Raw genomic sequence first — 15,832 nt, 5'->3', positions numbered from 1 at the left:
TAGTGCCAGCTCCTGAGCAGGAAGTTGTCAGCCAGGTAAAACCCAGGGGGCTTGAAAGATTAGGACAGACCTATGCCCAGACCTCTGTTTGCCTTTAAGCCCAGCCAGATGGCCACTTCAGGGCATCTCTTGGTTTGGCAGAAGGCTTTTCAGGAGCCAGGCTTCGTCTCGTGTGTGGAGGGCCCATGTGCCCCTCTTCACAGAGGGTACTGATGCCAAAACCTCAGCTTCTCTGTACACCAGTGTTGAATCAAATATCAGAGACGAGTTCCGGGTGACGTAGAAAAGGAGATTTTTTATTGCTTTGCCAAGCAAAGGGGGACACAGCGGGTGCATGTCCTCAAAAACCACGTGTTCTCTCTTGGGGAAGATTGTGCTGTGTGTTAGTCAGTTGTGTCCGACGTTTTGCAACCCTATGGACTATAGCCGACCAGGCTCCTCTATCCATGGGATTCTCCAGGCAAGAATACTGGAGTGGGTTGCCATGCCCTTCTCAAGGGAATCTTCATGACCCAGAGATGGAGCCCGCATCTCCAGCATTGGCTGGTGGATTCTTTATCGCTAAGCCACCAGGAGGGAGAGGTTTTATAGTAATTGTTCAAAGGGGGCATGATCAGCTTGTGGATATTCTTCTGAGGGGTCCGTGGTGAGGTAAGTAGGAGTCAGCATCATCAACGTTCAAGTTCAACAGGTCTGGGGTCTACATGCTTGTGGGCAGCATACCATTATTAATCATTAGCTTCTCCCACCTGGAGGGGCTTTCAGTTTCTGCAAAAGAGCTCAAAGATATTGTGTGTATTCATTAATGGGGAATCAGGACCTTGCCCCAAGGCTGCTCTTGACTGTTAGTTTCTCCCTGGTCTTACACCCCATCCCTTCCCTAATTAACAACTGCTTGAATCTGCCCCCTCGGAACTCAGGGAAGGTCTTAGCGGCTGAATGGTTAGTTTCCTATAATTAAAGAAATAGAGGTGTGGGACACAGAACGAGCTTGTGCCCAGGAGCCCCACAGGGCCTTGCACAATATCAGTATCAGTCTGCAGGCGTTAGTCATCACGAGGGCGCTGAATAAAGCCAGCTGACCTTTGCCAACCACAGAACCACTGCTTCCCCCTAGGGCAAGCCCTGCCCCTCTTGGGAAGTTCAGCAAGGCGTGTCCTCACCATCCTCCTAGGAGCCTGGCCGGGCTGGGCTGGGTTCAGTCACTGGGGCTCGTTCGGGGTGTGAGGAGCACTGCCCAGGCGGGTGGGCAGGAGGGTGGGCAGGAGCATGGGCAGGGAAGACCCTGCACGCCCGGGGTGCCATCGGCGAGGGCACCTGGTGGCTCTGACCGTGAGCCTCTTCCTCACCTGCTGGCCAGGTAAGCCGGGCTGGGTTGGGGTCAGCGGAGGAGGCAGATACATACCTGGAGGAGAGAGGGACAGATGTGACAGGTGCCTTCCCGAGCCCCCTCGGGGGCAGTCCGCAGAGGGCTTCTGCTTTTTTGGCAAAGGCCTCTATCACACTCAGCCAGGTGGGGCTGGTTTTCCACGCTGACTGAAGGAGACGTCACAGAATGGCTACAGTGGGAATTAAATATTGCAGGGTCAGAGATGGCCAGGTATTCCTCCTTTCACTGGCTCACTGACACGTTCATTTCCTAGGGCATTTTTTTTTTTTTATTGGAGTATAGTTGATTTACAGGCTTCCCTGGTGGCTCAGCTGGTAAAGAATCCGCCTGCAATGTGGGACACCTGGGTTTGATCCCTGGGTTGGGAAGATCCCCTGGAGGAGGGCAGGGCAACCCACTCCAGTATTCTTGCCTGGAGAATCCCCATAGACAGAGGAGCCTGGTCGGCTGCAGTCCATGGGGTCCCAAGAAGTCAGACACTACTGAACAGCTAAGCAGATAGTGGATTTGAAATGTTGTGTTAGTGTCAGATGTAAGCAAACTGATTCAGTAATATATGTACATATATTCCTTCTTTTTTTAGATTTTCTCATACAGGTTATCACAGAATATAGAGTAGAGTTCCGTGTGCTGTATAGTAGGTCCTTATTGGTTATCCATCTGGGTTTTTGTTTCTTTTTTTATGATGAGTTTTATTTTATTTTATATTTTCTGACAGAGCCACGTAGTATTCGGGGATCTTAGTTCCCCGATCAGGGATCAAACCCATGCCCCGTGCATTGGGAACCTGGAGTCTTAAGCACTGGGCAGCAAGGGAAGTTCCAATTTTTTTGTGTTTTTTTTGTTGTTGTTGTTTTATTGACACCTCTGATTTCAGCACCTGTGCTCAGCTCTCAGATAGGAAATGAGCAAGTCACAGCCCCAGGTTTGCAGGAACTCTAGGCTGGTGGGCAAGACAGAGGGATGCCCAGTCTCTCTTGGTACAAAGTTGAGCAAGAGCTTTGCCACCTTAGGGGTGCAGAGAGGGGGAAGCTTCCCCAAAACTACAGAGCAGTGTTGGGTTGGCTGGAATTTCTAAAGACGAGATCAGTGGAAGAAAGAAAAGGATACTCCTGGCAGGGAGAACCGAGGGGGCAAAGGCCCGGAGACAGGAAGCTGCAAGGTGTATTTGCGTCCTTTGATGTGATGTGAGTGAATTTGGGCTGCACGATCAGGGGATGCTAAGGGGATGGGTGGAAGCAGAAAGGCAGCTTGTGAGGGTTAAGGAAGGTGTGTTCTTGGACCCCAAGGGGGACCTCACAAGCCTGTTAGTCATTTGGGGGTCAGCTTGGGTCTGGCTAACCAGAGAAAGCCCACCGGCCTCAGGAAGAGGTAGGACTCCAGCTTGGTGTTGAGGGGGGAGGAACCAGGCTCTCTTCTTGGACCAAAATAAGGTCCAAGACACTCCATGTGTGGCTCCAAGGCTTCTAGACCCCTACACTGTTTTACCCCTTGGGCAGGAAATTAGGGCTCTCCAGCCAAACCACTCTGGTGTCCAAATCCTCCAGGCAAGGATACTGGAGTGGGTAGCCATTCCCTTCTCCAGGGGATCTTCCCAACCCAGGGATTGAACCCAGGTCTCCTGCACTGTAGGCAGATTCTTTATTGTCTGAGCCGCCAGGGAAGCCCTCTGGTGTGCAAAATAACCTGAAAACAGCCATCTACACTGTTGTTGTTAATCACTAAGTCGTGTCTGCTTCTTTTGTGACCCCATGGACTGTAACCAACCAGGTCCCACTGTCCATGGGATTTACCAGGCAAGAATACCAGAGTGGTTTGCCACTTCCTTCTTCAGGGGCTCTTCCCAACCCAGGAATCGAACCCACATCTCCTACACTGTACCGGGTGCTTAAATATCTGTTAATTTACTCCTCCCAGGAGAAAGGACTGTCCTTAATGCTTGGCTGCAAAACAGAAGCTTCTAGAGCTGAAGGGGAGTGAGGGTGGGGGCATCCTTTTTCCCCCATTCTCAGGGGCTCAGTCCCCAGACAGTGGCAGCCTGGAAGCCATCCAGGGTGGGTGGGCCACCTCCTAGCTCCTCCCCGACTCAAGCCTCTCTCTCTACAGCTTCTGGACCAGGTGGAGAGGGCACCCCAGCCCCCAGCCCTGAGTCACCCAGGGCAGCTCTGGGCCCCGGAAAAGCTTTGCGGTTGGACGCCATTGAAAGGCACCCACACAATGGCCTGAATGGTGGGCGGGTTTGTACCGGACAATTCCACCACCTCTGATGGGGCGTGTCCCCTTGAGCTGTCCCCAAAGCACGTCACCACAAACAGAAGCTGTTTAACTGTTTTTGACCCCGAGGCTCCCTCAGAGTCAGATGCTGAGGGCCCTGTGAATGCAGCGGGCTCTTGCTCCCACCCCAAGGAGGGCTATTTGCCTGGACTAAGGGTTGACATCCCTCCCCGATTACCCATCAATTCCACAGTAAACAGGAAATCTGTTGGGGAGGGGTTCCCCTGGCAGGTCAATTCAGACACCTTTCAGGACTCTTCACTTTAATTCTGGAAAAGACTCCCTTGATTCCTGGGCAGAGATGAAATGAAATGTAAATCTGGCGCTGACAGGCTGTGTGTCCTTGGGCCTGATGCCTAACCTCTCTGAGTTTCTATCTCCCTAAAGGGTAATTTTAAAAATTCCAGAGCTGGTGGAGATTCATTCCCCTCTCACCCCTCCCTCCAGCCTAGACCCCATTCGGTGAATCTTCTTCTACATCTGCATCCTGTACTTTTCCCCTCCTTGACTGTGTGGCTGAAACCTGACAAGATCCCAGAGGCCCACAGTAATCATCATTTTCTATTGTGGACCTACTGTGTGCCAGGGCTTTCACCTGCGTTCTCTGGATTGAGCTTGCATGGGTGAGAGTAGGGGAACATTGCCTCCCATTTTACGGAAGAGAAAACAGGCTCAGAGAGATTGAGCCCTTTGTTTAAAGCCACACAGCAAGCACTCAGTGCTCTGTGGCAACCTAAATGGGAAGGAAATCCAAAAAAGGAGATATATGTGTATGTATGGGCTTCCCAGGTGGTGCTGGTGATAGAGAACCTGCCTGCCAATGCAGGAAACCCAGGAGACCTGGGTTTGATCCCTGGGTCGGGGAAGGTCCCCTGGAGAAGGGAATGGCAACCCACTCCAGTATTCCTGCCTGGAGAATCCCCTGGACAGAGGAGCCTGGCAGGCTACAGTCCATGGGGTTGCAGAGAGTCAGGCACAACTGAAGTGACTTAGCACGCACGCACACATATGTATATGCACAGCTGATTCATTTTGCTGTACGATGGTAACTAGCATGGCATGATAAAGCAACTATTTTGTTGTTGTTCAGTCACTAAGTCATGGCCAACTCTTTGTGACCTCATGGACTGCAGCACACCAGGCTTCCCTGTCCTTCACAGTCTTCCAGAGTTTGCTCAATTTCATGTCCACTGAGTCGATAATGCTGTCTAACCATCTGTTCCCTGTCACTCCCTTCTCCTATTGCCCTCAATATTTTCCAGCATCAGGGTCTTTCCAATGAGTTGGCTCTTTGCATCAGGTTAAAAAAAATTTTTTAACAAGTGAGGGAAGGGATTCAAACCCCCGTTTCTGGATGATTCCTAAGCCCTGTATTTCACCCCCTGCCTGGAAAAGACTGAGGGTTGAGGAGTCTCCTCTCCTGGCTATTTCCTGGCCCTTGGGTACCCCCATCCCGTAGGGTAAACAGCAACTGCCCTTCACCACCCCTCTGTCAATGTAAAAAATACTCACAATTTAAAAGTTGAGAATTACGTTTTATTTGGTGGAAACTTTTAGGACTTCTAGCCCAGGAGGCAGTATCTCAAGTAACCCTGAGAAGCGAGGGGAAGAGCCAGGTTATATAAACGTTTTGCAACAAAGAGCAGGTAGTCTGAACATCAAAAGATGATTGTTAATTAGAGAAAACCAGTGTCTCTGGTGGTCCGGGGGTTGAGACCCCACACTCCCAGTGTAGTGGGTATGGGTTCCATCCCTGGTCAGGGAAGTAGGATCCCACATGTTGCAAGGGACAGCCACAAAAAAAAAGATAGAAATACAGAAGGAAAACCAGATAGCCCAAGTTAAGGAATTTAGTGCCTTTCTAAATACAGGAAGATGCAAGAGTCTGGATTCAATGAAATTATTCCTTTCATATGCACCGCAGCTGTCTAGGGGCCAATATCCTGGCTTCCCAGGTGGTGCAATGGTAGAGAATCCACCTGCCAATGCAGGAGATGAAACAGATGTGGGTCTGATACCTAGGTCAGGAAGGTCCTCTGGAGGAGGGCATGGCAACCCACTCCAGTATTTTTGCTTTAGAAATCCCATAGACAGAGGAGCCTGGTGGGCTACAGTCCATGGGGTCACAAAGAGTCAGACACAACTTAGTGACTAAACAACAACCACTGTACATCCCACCAGCCCACCTGGATGGAGTTTTCACCCTTTTCTTTCATGTCTGGTTTCTAGGGGTGTTCTCACTCTCCCCACGAGAGGGGGTCTTCATTCTCCTCAGTCTGAGAGGTCCCCCTTTCCCTCACATTAAGGGTCCCTGTGCGTCTTCACTCTATTGGGGAGGAGGTCCTCACCTCTTTACTCAACACTATTACATAGTGATTCATTCATTCATTTGTTCAATGACAATTTATTGAACACCTACTGTGTGCCAGGCACTGTTCTGGCCTTGGGGATACAGTTGTGAGCAACACAAAGATCCCTGCTGAGTCGACATTCCAGCAAGGGAGACAGATCAAAACCCATAACAACAGTAAATAAATCATGTATTTAAGTATTAAGAGGGGCTTTCCCAATGGCTCAGTGAATAAAGAATCTGCCTGCCATGCAGGACACACAGGAGATAAGGATTTGATTCCTGGGTCAGGAAGATCCCCTGGAGATGGAAATGGCAACCCACTCCAGTATTCTTGCCTGGAGAATCCCGTGAACTGAGGAGCCTGGAAGCCTGCTGTCCAAAGGGTGGCAAAGAATTGGACATGACTGAGCAACTAGTCACACACAAGTATTAAAATGGTGATAAGGAAAAGAGATTTTGGACAGAGAATCTGGGGTGCTGGAGTGTGTTGGGGTGGGTTGCTTTCGTCAGTAGGGCAAGGTGAGGGGAAGCCTCCTGTGGGTCAATGAACTAACGGATCCCAGTAAAACTCTGTGCAACCCAGAGGCAGGTGGGCTCTGATGTTATTTGTGCTTTAAAAAGGGGGAAACTGAGGCTCCGTGGAGTGAGTGGGGCAGGACCAGCATGAAATCCAGAACTCCAGGACTTGAGTTCTGGCTGTGTGTGTGCACTTGTGTAAGTGTGATATGTATGTGACACAGTGCGTGTGAGTCAGGGAGAGAGCCAAACAAGCTCTTTTTTCTTATGAGGGGTCCTCTCCTTTTTTTTTTTTTAAAAAAAAAGCAAGTTATTTATTTATTTTTGCCTAGGCTGGGTCTTCATAGCTGCAAGAGCTTTTCTCTAGTGTGTTGTGCAGACTTCTCATTGCAGTGCCTTCTCTCGTTGTGGAGCACAAGCTGTAGGGAGCATGGGCTTTAGTAGTTACGGCTCCTGGGCTCTAGAGCACAGGCTCAGTGGTTGTGGCACCTGGGGATCTTCCCAGACCAGGGATTGAACCTGTGGCCCTGACACTGGCAGGTGGATTCTTTACCAGGTGGGAGCCCTGATGGGTCCTCTTCCTTCTCTTCTGATAGCATGTCTTGACTTTTCTCAGGGAGGGAAAGGAGCCCTTAGATCTCTCCTCCCAGGGAAGGTAGGACTTCAGTTGGTGCTGAAACCCCCAAAGGACCCCTACCCAACCAGCAGTCCCTTGGGGGACTGCAAGGCCAGTAAGGCAGGGTAGGACCAAGGGACTCAGGCCACTACTTGAGGCCCCTCCTGAGGGTAGGGCTGGGCTTGGCATTTCCTCTGCTGTCCGGGCTGGGCTTCACCTCCTTGTGCCCCCACCTTGGGTCCTTGCCCGGGAGGAGACATCCTAGGAGCTGCCCTGACTGGTGTGGCCCCATACATGTGTGGAGCCAGACCTCTCAACAGTCAAGGGAACAGACACTGAAGTTGAGCAGGGCGTTCTGCCTGGCTGTCACCTATCCATCCTGCCCAGTCTCATTCATCTCCTTTGGACCAGCCGGCCACTTGCAATATCTGTTCTGGGACAGCTGTCCTTTGGGCAGCCAGTTTTGGGACTCCCCAAGAGAGCTGGGCCATAAAGAAGGCTGAGCACCAAAGAATGGATGCTTTTGAAATGTGGTGGCGGAGAAGACTCTTGAGAGTCCCTTGGACAGCAAGGAGATCAAACCAGTCCATCCTAAAGGAAATCAGTCCTGAATATTCATTGGAAAGACTGATGCTGAAGCTCAAATTCCAATGCTGTGGCCATCTGGTGCAAAGAGCCATTTCATTGGAAAAGACCCTGATGCTGGGAAAGATTGAGGGCAGGAGGAAAAGAGGGCGACAGAGGACGAGATGGTTGGATGGCATCACCGACTCAATGGATGTAAGTTTCAGCAAGCTCCAGGAGATGGTGAAGGACAGGGAAGCCTGGCATGCTGCAGTCCATGGGGTCCCAGAGTTGGACATGACTTAGCAACTAAGCAACAAGATACAGTGAATCTGACCCCTGCTCCCCATCACTGATTCTTTTTTTTAATTTTAGTTATTTATTTTTGGCTGTACTGGGTCTTTGTTGCTTCTCAAGGACTTTCTCTAGTTGGGGTGCTCAGGCTTCTCATTGTGGTGTCTTCTCTTGTTGCAGAGTATAGGCTCTAGATGTGCTGGCTTCAGTAGTTGTGATACACAGGCTTAGTTGCTCTGAGGCATGTGGGAACTTCCTTGCCTGTGTCCCCTGCATTGGCAGGCAGATTCCTAAATCACTAGACAACCAGGGATGCTCCCCATCATTGATTCTTATTCTGATTCCCACTTCTCTGGTTCTGACCCACTCCCTAACAGTACTCTGATCCCATTTACATCCTCCTCCTAACAATAATAATAACAACATTCTGATAAGTGCTGTGCTAAAATGAGTCATGGTAATAATAATAGTTTTCCATTATTTTTATGATTCTATTTTATTTTACATTTTAAAATTTTAATTCACATCCAGTCCACTGTCTTTGGTGAATTTTGACAAATTATACTCATACAACAATCAAAAGCAATATATGCCAGACAGTGGGATTTTTTATTTATTTAATAAACGTATTTATTTAAAGCTGGGCACAGGCTTTCTCTAGCTGCTGCAAGTGGGGGCTACTCTCTAGTTGTGGTGCATGGGCTTCTCATTGCAGTGGCTTCTCTTGTTGTGGAGTACAGGCTCTAGGATGTGTGGGCTCAGTAGTCTGGCACACAGATTTAGTTGCCCAACAGGATAAGGAATCTTCCCCAACCAGGGATCAAACCTGTGTCTCCGGCATTGGCAGGCAGACTCTTAACCACTGGACCACCAGGGAAGTCCCAGACACTATTTTAAGCCCTTTACATAGATTTATTCATTTAATCCTCTTAGTGGCCTGATGATGTACATACCTTTATCACTTCCACATTGCAGATAAGGAAATTGAAATGGAGGCACTATTAGTTTATGTGACTTGCCCAAGGTCATGCCACTGGTCCACGGGAGAGCTGGGCCTCTGTTTCAGGCAGCCTGGCTCTGTAAATGCCCAGTGATGCTGACACCAGCTCCCTTCCAGTGTGAGAGACAGTGTGAGAGAAGAGATGAGATGGGGAAGGAAGCCAGGTGGAGCTAGATAGCAGAGGATGAGCTGATGCAGGAACATCGGGCAGACTTTTTGACTGGGATCCATAATAAGAAATACATCTGTAGAGATGTGGGTGGGCCTAGAGTCTGCAGGACAGAGTCAACTGTCAGAGAAATAAAAACAAATATTGTTTATTAATACATATATGTGGAATCTTTAAAAAAAATTGTAAGGAATCTATTTGCAGGGCAGGAATAGAGAAGCAGACATAGAGATCAGACATATGGACATTGTGGGGGTAACGGAAGGGGGGATGAATTGAGAGATTAGAACTGACATATATACACTAGGGCTTCCCAGGTGGCACTAGAACCTGCCTGTCATGCAGAAGACATGAGACCTGGGTTTGATCCCTGGGTCAGGAAGGTCTTCTGGAGGAGGGCATGGCAACCCACTCCAGTAGTTAGGCTTCCCATTCCAGAAGCCCAAGAATACTGGAGTGGGTAGCCTAATCCCTTCTCCAACAGATCTTCCCAACCCAGGAACCAAACTGGGGTCTCCTATATTGCTTCCCTTGTGGCTCAGCTGGTAAAGAATCCGCCTGCAATGTGGGACACCTGGGTTTGATCCCTGGGTTGGGAAGATCCCCTGGAGAAGGGAAAGGCTACCCACTCCAGTATTCTGGCCTGGAGAATTCCATGGACTGCGTAGTCCACAGGATCACAAAGAGTCAGACATGACTGAGTGACTCACTTTAACTCCTGCATTGCAGGCAGATTCTTTACCAACTGAGCTATGAGGGAATAAAAAAGAAATACATTGTATACCGTGACTAGCTATGTGCTTAGGTGTGTGTGTATCTAAAAACACTTTTGTAAAATCATTTACCCCTGCTGCACCCACTGTGCCCTGATGCCTTACTCTGTTATCCTCTTACATTTTTGGTGCTGTTGACAACCCACTAAATTGGGTTTCTATCTGCTTTTTCTGTGGAACAGCTATAAACTTGGACCAAGTGCACTAGAACAGTCTCTCAGTTGGGCACAGAGGTCAGTATATCTGGGTCTGGATCATTCTTTGTTGTGGGAGCACTTTCCTGTGCATTGGAAGGTATTAAGCAGCATCCCTGGTCTCTACCCACAAGATACCAATAGCAACCGACCCTCGAGTCATGACAACCAAAAATGTCTCCATGAGTACATGCTCAGTCATGTCTGATACTTGGCAACCCCATGGACTGTAGCCCGCCAGGCTCCTCTGCCCGTTGGATTTCCCAGGCAAGAATACTGGAGTGGGTTGCCATTACTTTCTCCCAGGGATCTTCCCGACCCAGAGATGGAAGCCAAGTCTCCTGCGTCTCCTGTTCTGGCAGGCAGATTCTGTACCACTGAGTCACTCTGGGAAGCCACCTGGGAATCCCCGAAGTGCCTCCAGACATTGCCAAATGCAACCTGTCATAGTACCTGGAAATAGTAGGTATGCAGGAAATATTTGCTGCATGAATAATAAAGGCAAAAAAATCTCACTTGATGAGACTTACTGGTCTAGAGCCTCATTCCCCAGTCATGACAGCTGCCCTGATAGCCTAAGGGGATGCTAGTTCATCTGCTCTGTCCAAAGCAGAACCCAAGCTCAGGTGCTGCAACACCGACAGGAAGACAAGCAAAGCATCTTTTCCGACAGTTGCGGCTCCTCTGAGAGCCCCAGCACGAGCTCAGTCCTGAGCGCTCCCCAGGCTCTGACAGAAGCCTCCAGCCTGCCTCCTCTCCCTCTGCACCCTTTCTCTGTCACCGCAGGGCCTTCTGAAGAAACCTCTGGGTTTGTATCAAGTGGTATCCACAGATATCTCTTCTTCAGCCAGGGTTCGGTCCCCAGTCCTGTCATGAGTCCTGCTTTGGGGACATCCTTGGGGACAATGTTCAACCTATTTTTTTGAGGCCCTGTTTTCTTCACAGTTGTGTCTCTGAAAGCATGGCTCATCTGGGACATGAACTTTGGAGGATGCCTCAGAGACAAAGAACTGTTTCTTTAAAAAAAAAAAAAAAAAATTATTGGAGTAGAGTTGATGCATGGCAACCCACTCCAGTATTCTTGCCTGGAAAAGCCCATGGACAGAGGAACCTGGCGGGCTCCAGTCCATGGGGTCAAAAAGAGTCGGATACAACTGAGTGACTAAGCATACACATAGTTGATTTATTGGATTGTCCTAAAAGTTTGTATAGATTTTTCCATGAGATGTTACAGAAAAACAGATGAATTTTTTGGCCAACCCGGTACAAGGCTGTGTTAGTTTCAGGTGTGCAACAAGGTGAATCAGTTATTTGTTGTTCAGTCGCAAAGTCGTGTCCAACTCTTTGCAAACATGTGAACTGGGAAGCACGCCAGGCTTCCCTGTCCATCACCATCTCCCCGAGTTTACTCAAACTCATGTCTGTTGAGTCAGTGATACCATCCAAATATCTCAACCTCTGTTGCTCCCTTCTCCTCTTGCCCTCTATCTTTCCCAGCATCAAGGTATTTTCCAATGAGTCCACTCTTCCCATCAGGTGGCCAAAGTATTGGAGCTTCAGCTTCAGCATCAGTCCTTTCAATGAATATTCAGGGCTGGTTTTCCTTTAGGATTGACTGGTTTGATCTCCCTGCTGTCTAAGGAACTCTCAAGACTCTTCTCCAGCACCACAGTTCAAAAGCATCATTTCTTTATGATCCGACACAGCCTTCTTTATGGTCCAACTCTCACACCCGTACATGACTATTGGAAAAACCATAGCTTTGACTATATGGACCTCTGTTAGCAAAGTGATGTCTCTGCTTTTTAATATGCTATCTAGGTTTGTCATAGCTTTTCTTCCAAAGAACAAGCATATTTTAATTTCTTGGCTGCAGTCACCATCTGCAGTGATTTTGGAGCCCAAGAAAATAAAGTCTGTCACTGTTCCCATTTTTTCCTCATCTATTTGCCATGAAGTGATGGGTCCAGATGCCATGATCTTAGTTTTTTTTTTTTTTTTATGATCTTAGTTTTTTGAATGTTGAGTTTTAAACCAGATTTTTCACTCTCCTCTTTCACCCTCATCAAGAGGCTCTTTAGTTCCTCTTAGTTTTCTTCCATTAGAGTGGTACATCTGCATATCTGAGGTTGTTGATATTTCTCCCAGGAACCTTGATTCTACCTTGTGAGTCATCCAACCCAGCATTTCACATGATGTACTCTGCATAAAAGTTAAATCAGTAATAGTGCTCTTGTCTGGGAAATCCCATGGACAGAGGAACCTCATGGGCTACAGTCCATAGGGTCGCAAAAGAGTCAAGACACAACAACAATAATAGTGGTTAAGACTCCACACTTCCAACTCCCCTCCATGCAGGGGACATGGGTTCCATTCCTAGTTGGGGAACTGAGATCTCACAAGCTGCAGGTGACGCCAATAAAAAAGAAAGAAAGAAAAAAGACAATTCAGTAAAGAGAGAAGAGTGAATACAATAACAGAAACTGAATCTTAAATAATGAATAGGTGTTCATTTGTGTAAAGGGCATGGTGATCATTGGAAAGATGAGTGAAGGATTATGCTATTGGGCTGGGGAACTGTGAGAACGTAGCTGTGGTTTAAAGAAGATGAGAGGACGGGTTTTGTGGGATATAAGGACAGAGCAGAGAGCCTCACCCTCAGCGCTATTGATGTTGTTGTTTAGTCACTCAGTTGTGTCCAACTCTCTGTGACCCCATGGACTGTAGCCCACCAGGCTCCTCTATCCATGGGATTTTCCAGGCACGAGTACTGGAGTGGACTGCCATGCCCTTGTCCAGAGTATCTTGATGACCCAGCGGTTGAATCCGTGTCTCCTGCATCTCTGCATTGGCAGGCAGATTCTTTACTCTAAGCCACCAGGGACCCCACTGTTGAGATTGAGGCCAAGTAATTCTTTGCAGTGGGGGCTATGCATTACAGTTGTTAGAAGCATCCCTAGCTTCTGACGACTAGATGGAAGTAGATCACTAGCTGTGACAGCTAAAAGTGCATAGGTAATACCTGTTCTCTGGAAGAACAATCACACCGAGTTGAGAAGCACCATGTTAAGAGACACAAGGGGATGGATCATTAAGGACCATGACACACTAAGGAACTCTATCCTGTAGGCAGTGAGGATCCATTGAAAGATTTCAGAAAGGGAACTGAGAAGTGGTTAGCTTTTCATCTTCAAGAAATTTCTGTGGGTGCAACACCCTCCTGTTTCTCCTGCCCAAATTTACTTTTCTTTTAAAAAATTTTTATTGCAGTATAGCTGCATTACAATTTGTTAATTTCTTCTCTACAGTAAAGTGAATCAGCTATGCATATATATACATATATTTGTTGTTTAGTTGCTCCGTCGTGTCCGACCTTTTCAAGATCCCCATGGACTGTGTAGCCCACCAGGCTCCTCTGTCCATGGGGATTCCCCCAGGCCAAGAATACTGGAGTGGGTTGCCATTTCCTCCTCTGGGGGAAGCTTTCTGACCCAGGAATCAAACCTGCATTGGCAGGTGGGTTCTTTACCACTGCACCAACAGGGAAGCCCAGATCTAGCCGTATTATCAGGTATGTTTCACATAACAGCACACAAACCAAAGATAGTCCAAAACAGATCGGAGGCTACAAATCATGTATATAGCCCCTCTTTTTTGGATTTCTTTCCCATTTAGGTCACCACAGAGCACTGAGGAGGGTTCCTTGGCCTATATGTAGGTTCTCATTAGCCATCTGTTTTATACATAGAAGTGTATATATGTCAATCTCAACCTCCCAGTTCATCCCACCCAAACTTATGTATTCTTGGTCAGAAGAGTTGCCCATGTTTCCTCCAGCCTCCACGATATAACAGTTCATACAGACCCAGGTTTGTCCAGCAGAGCCCAGAGATTCTACCTAAATCTCACCCCACAAAATAAAACTTCAGGAGCTCAGCAGTAGGCTTCCCAGATGGCACCGTGATAAAGAATCCACCTGCAGTGTGGGAGACCTGGGTTCCATCCCTAGGTCGGGAAGATTCCTTAGAGGAGGAAATGGCAACTCATTCCAGTATTCTTGCCTGGAAGACCCCATGAATAGAGGAGCGTGGAGGAGTACAGACCATGGAGTCACAAAGAGTCTCATATGACTGAGCACACATGCAAAGCAAAGTAGGTCTGTAGCAGCCAACTCCACTCAGAGAACTATTGTTTTTTCTTTTAAAACATTATTTATTTATTTTTGGCCACGCTGGATCTTTGTTGCTGTCCGAGGGCTTTCTCTAGTTGCAGAAAGTGGGGCTACTCTTCTTTGCTGTGCTCGGGCTTCTCACTGTGGAACATGGGTTCTAGAACACAGGCTCAGTAGTTGTAGCACACAGGCTTAGTTGCCCCTCGGCATGTGGGATCTCTCCAGAACCGAGGATCGAACCCGTGTCCCCTGCATTGGCAGGTGGATTCTTTACCACTGAGCCACAAGGGAAGTTCCAGAGGACTAGTCTTAAACTTGAACACCAAGAGATAACGATGATCCATCCCTAATTGAACCCACAGGCCCCACTGCATCAATGACGTCTACCCAGTCCTTGACAAGCCCAGGCAGCAACATCCACATCACATGGGAGAATTCTAGACCCACAGGAACCACAGATTCAACCAGCATCAGCAAAACCAGTACTTTAACTTCTGGAGAACAAAGGAGTCCTGAGAACATCAACCTTACCAGTGTTTCAGGAGTGACAACCACGTCTCCTTCTACCATCTTTGTCCCAGAGAACACCACCAACCATCCAACAATGGCTGAAAACGAGACCAAGGGAAATTTGAGTGCCTCTATAGCTCCACCTGAGACCTTTGTGACTGAAAGAAGAAACAGTTGGGGTACCACCTCTAACACCTCAGATTTGAGCACTGTTGACAGCCAGCAAGAAAGTTCTACTCAGGTCTCTCCATCACACACAGCAGGGGAGCTCAGAAGTCCTGACACCACTGCTGATGGAAACAGCCCCAGCACAACTGCCCCCAGGAGCTCTGACGTCTCCAGGACACTAGATTCCAGCACCCCATCAGAAGAAATGTGGACCGGCACAGGTACAAGTGAACTGCAGTCCACCTGGGGGACAGAGACAAGTCCTACAGAGGAAACACTGACTATCGAGACAGACCCTATCGACACCTCCCTTAATAACTGGGTGGTTTCTGAGTCCACCGAGGCAAGCATAAGCTTCCCTGAAACAGCATCACCTGGAGAAACATCTTCAGACATACCCACCCTAGAAGCCACAGCTGGCCCAACCCCTGAAGAGGTTACACCTTCCACTGAGATCACACGGACAGGTGACCGTGACACAAGTATCAGTCAGGATATGACATCCCTACCTACAGGAGCCACAGCTCCATCTGAAACAGCTACAGATTTGACTCCAGCCTTTGGTTCTGCCCCTGTGTCCATGTTGACAGCAGTGACCATGCTGGATCCTGGCTCAAGTGCTCCAGGAGGGACAACCCCAATATCAAGCAAGACTTCTTCCAAAACACCTGGGAAGCCAGATTCTAAGGAGGGAACCAGCGAGGTTCTGACTGTATCCAACACTGAGCATCACTTCTCCTCTCCTGACACCAGCCCACCAGGAGACCTCATGACCCCCACCAGCGTTCCTCTGTTCTTGTCCACTTCCATTACTGATCCTACAGGATCCAGCCCATCTTC

General features: G+C 48.4%; 1 protein-coding gene across 1 annotated transcript in view; it reads left to right on the top strand.

Moving 5' to 3' along the window:
* Window positions 1–1,269: 1,269 nt before the first annotated feature.
* LOC133062742 (mucin-16-like) overlaps window positions 1,270–15,832 on the top strand; it is a 107,787-nt gene continuing 93,224 nt past the window's right edge. The window contains 1 exon segment of the mRNA XM_061152143.1: window positions 1,270–1,360. Within this exon segment, the coding sequence (XP_061008126.1) occupies window positions 1,270–1,360 (91 nt within the window).

This window comes from Dama dama, chromosome 9 (assembly GCF_033118175.1).
Source record: "Dama dama isolate Ldn47 chromosome 9, ASM3311817v1, whole genome shotgun sequence".
NCBI lineage: Eukaryota > Metazoa > Chordata > Mammalia > Artiodactyla > Cervidae > Dama > Dama dama.
Note: the sequence above shows the minus strand (reverse complement) of the source record. Positions and strands in the feature narration are given on the sequence as shown.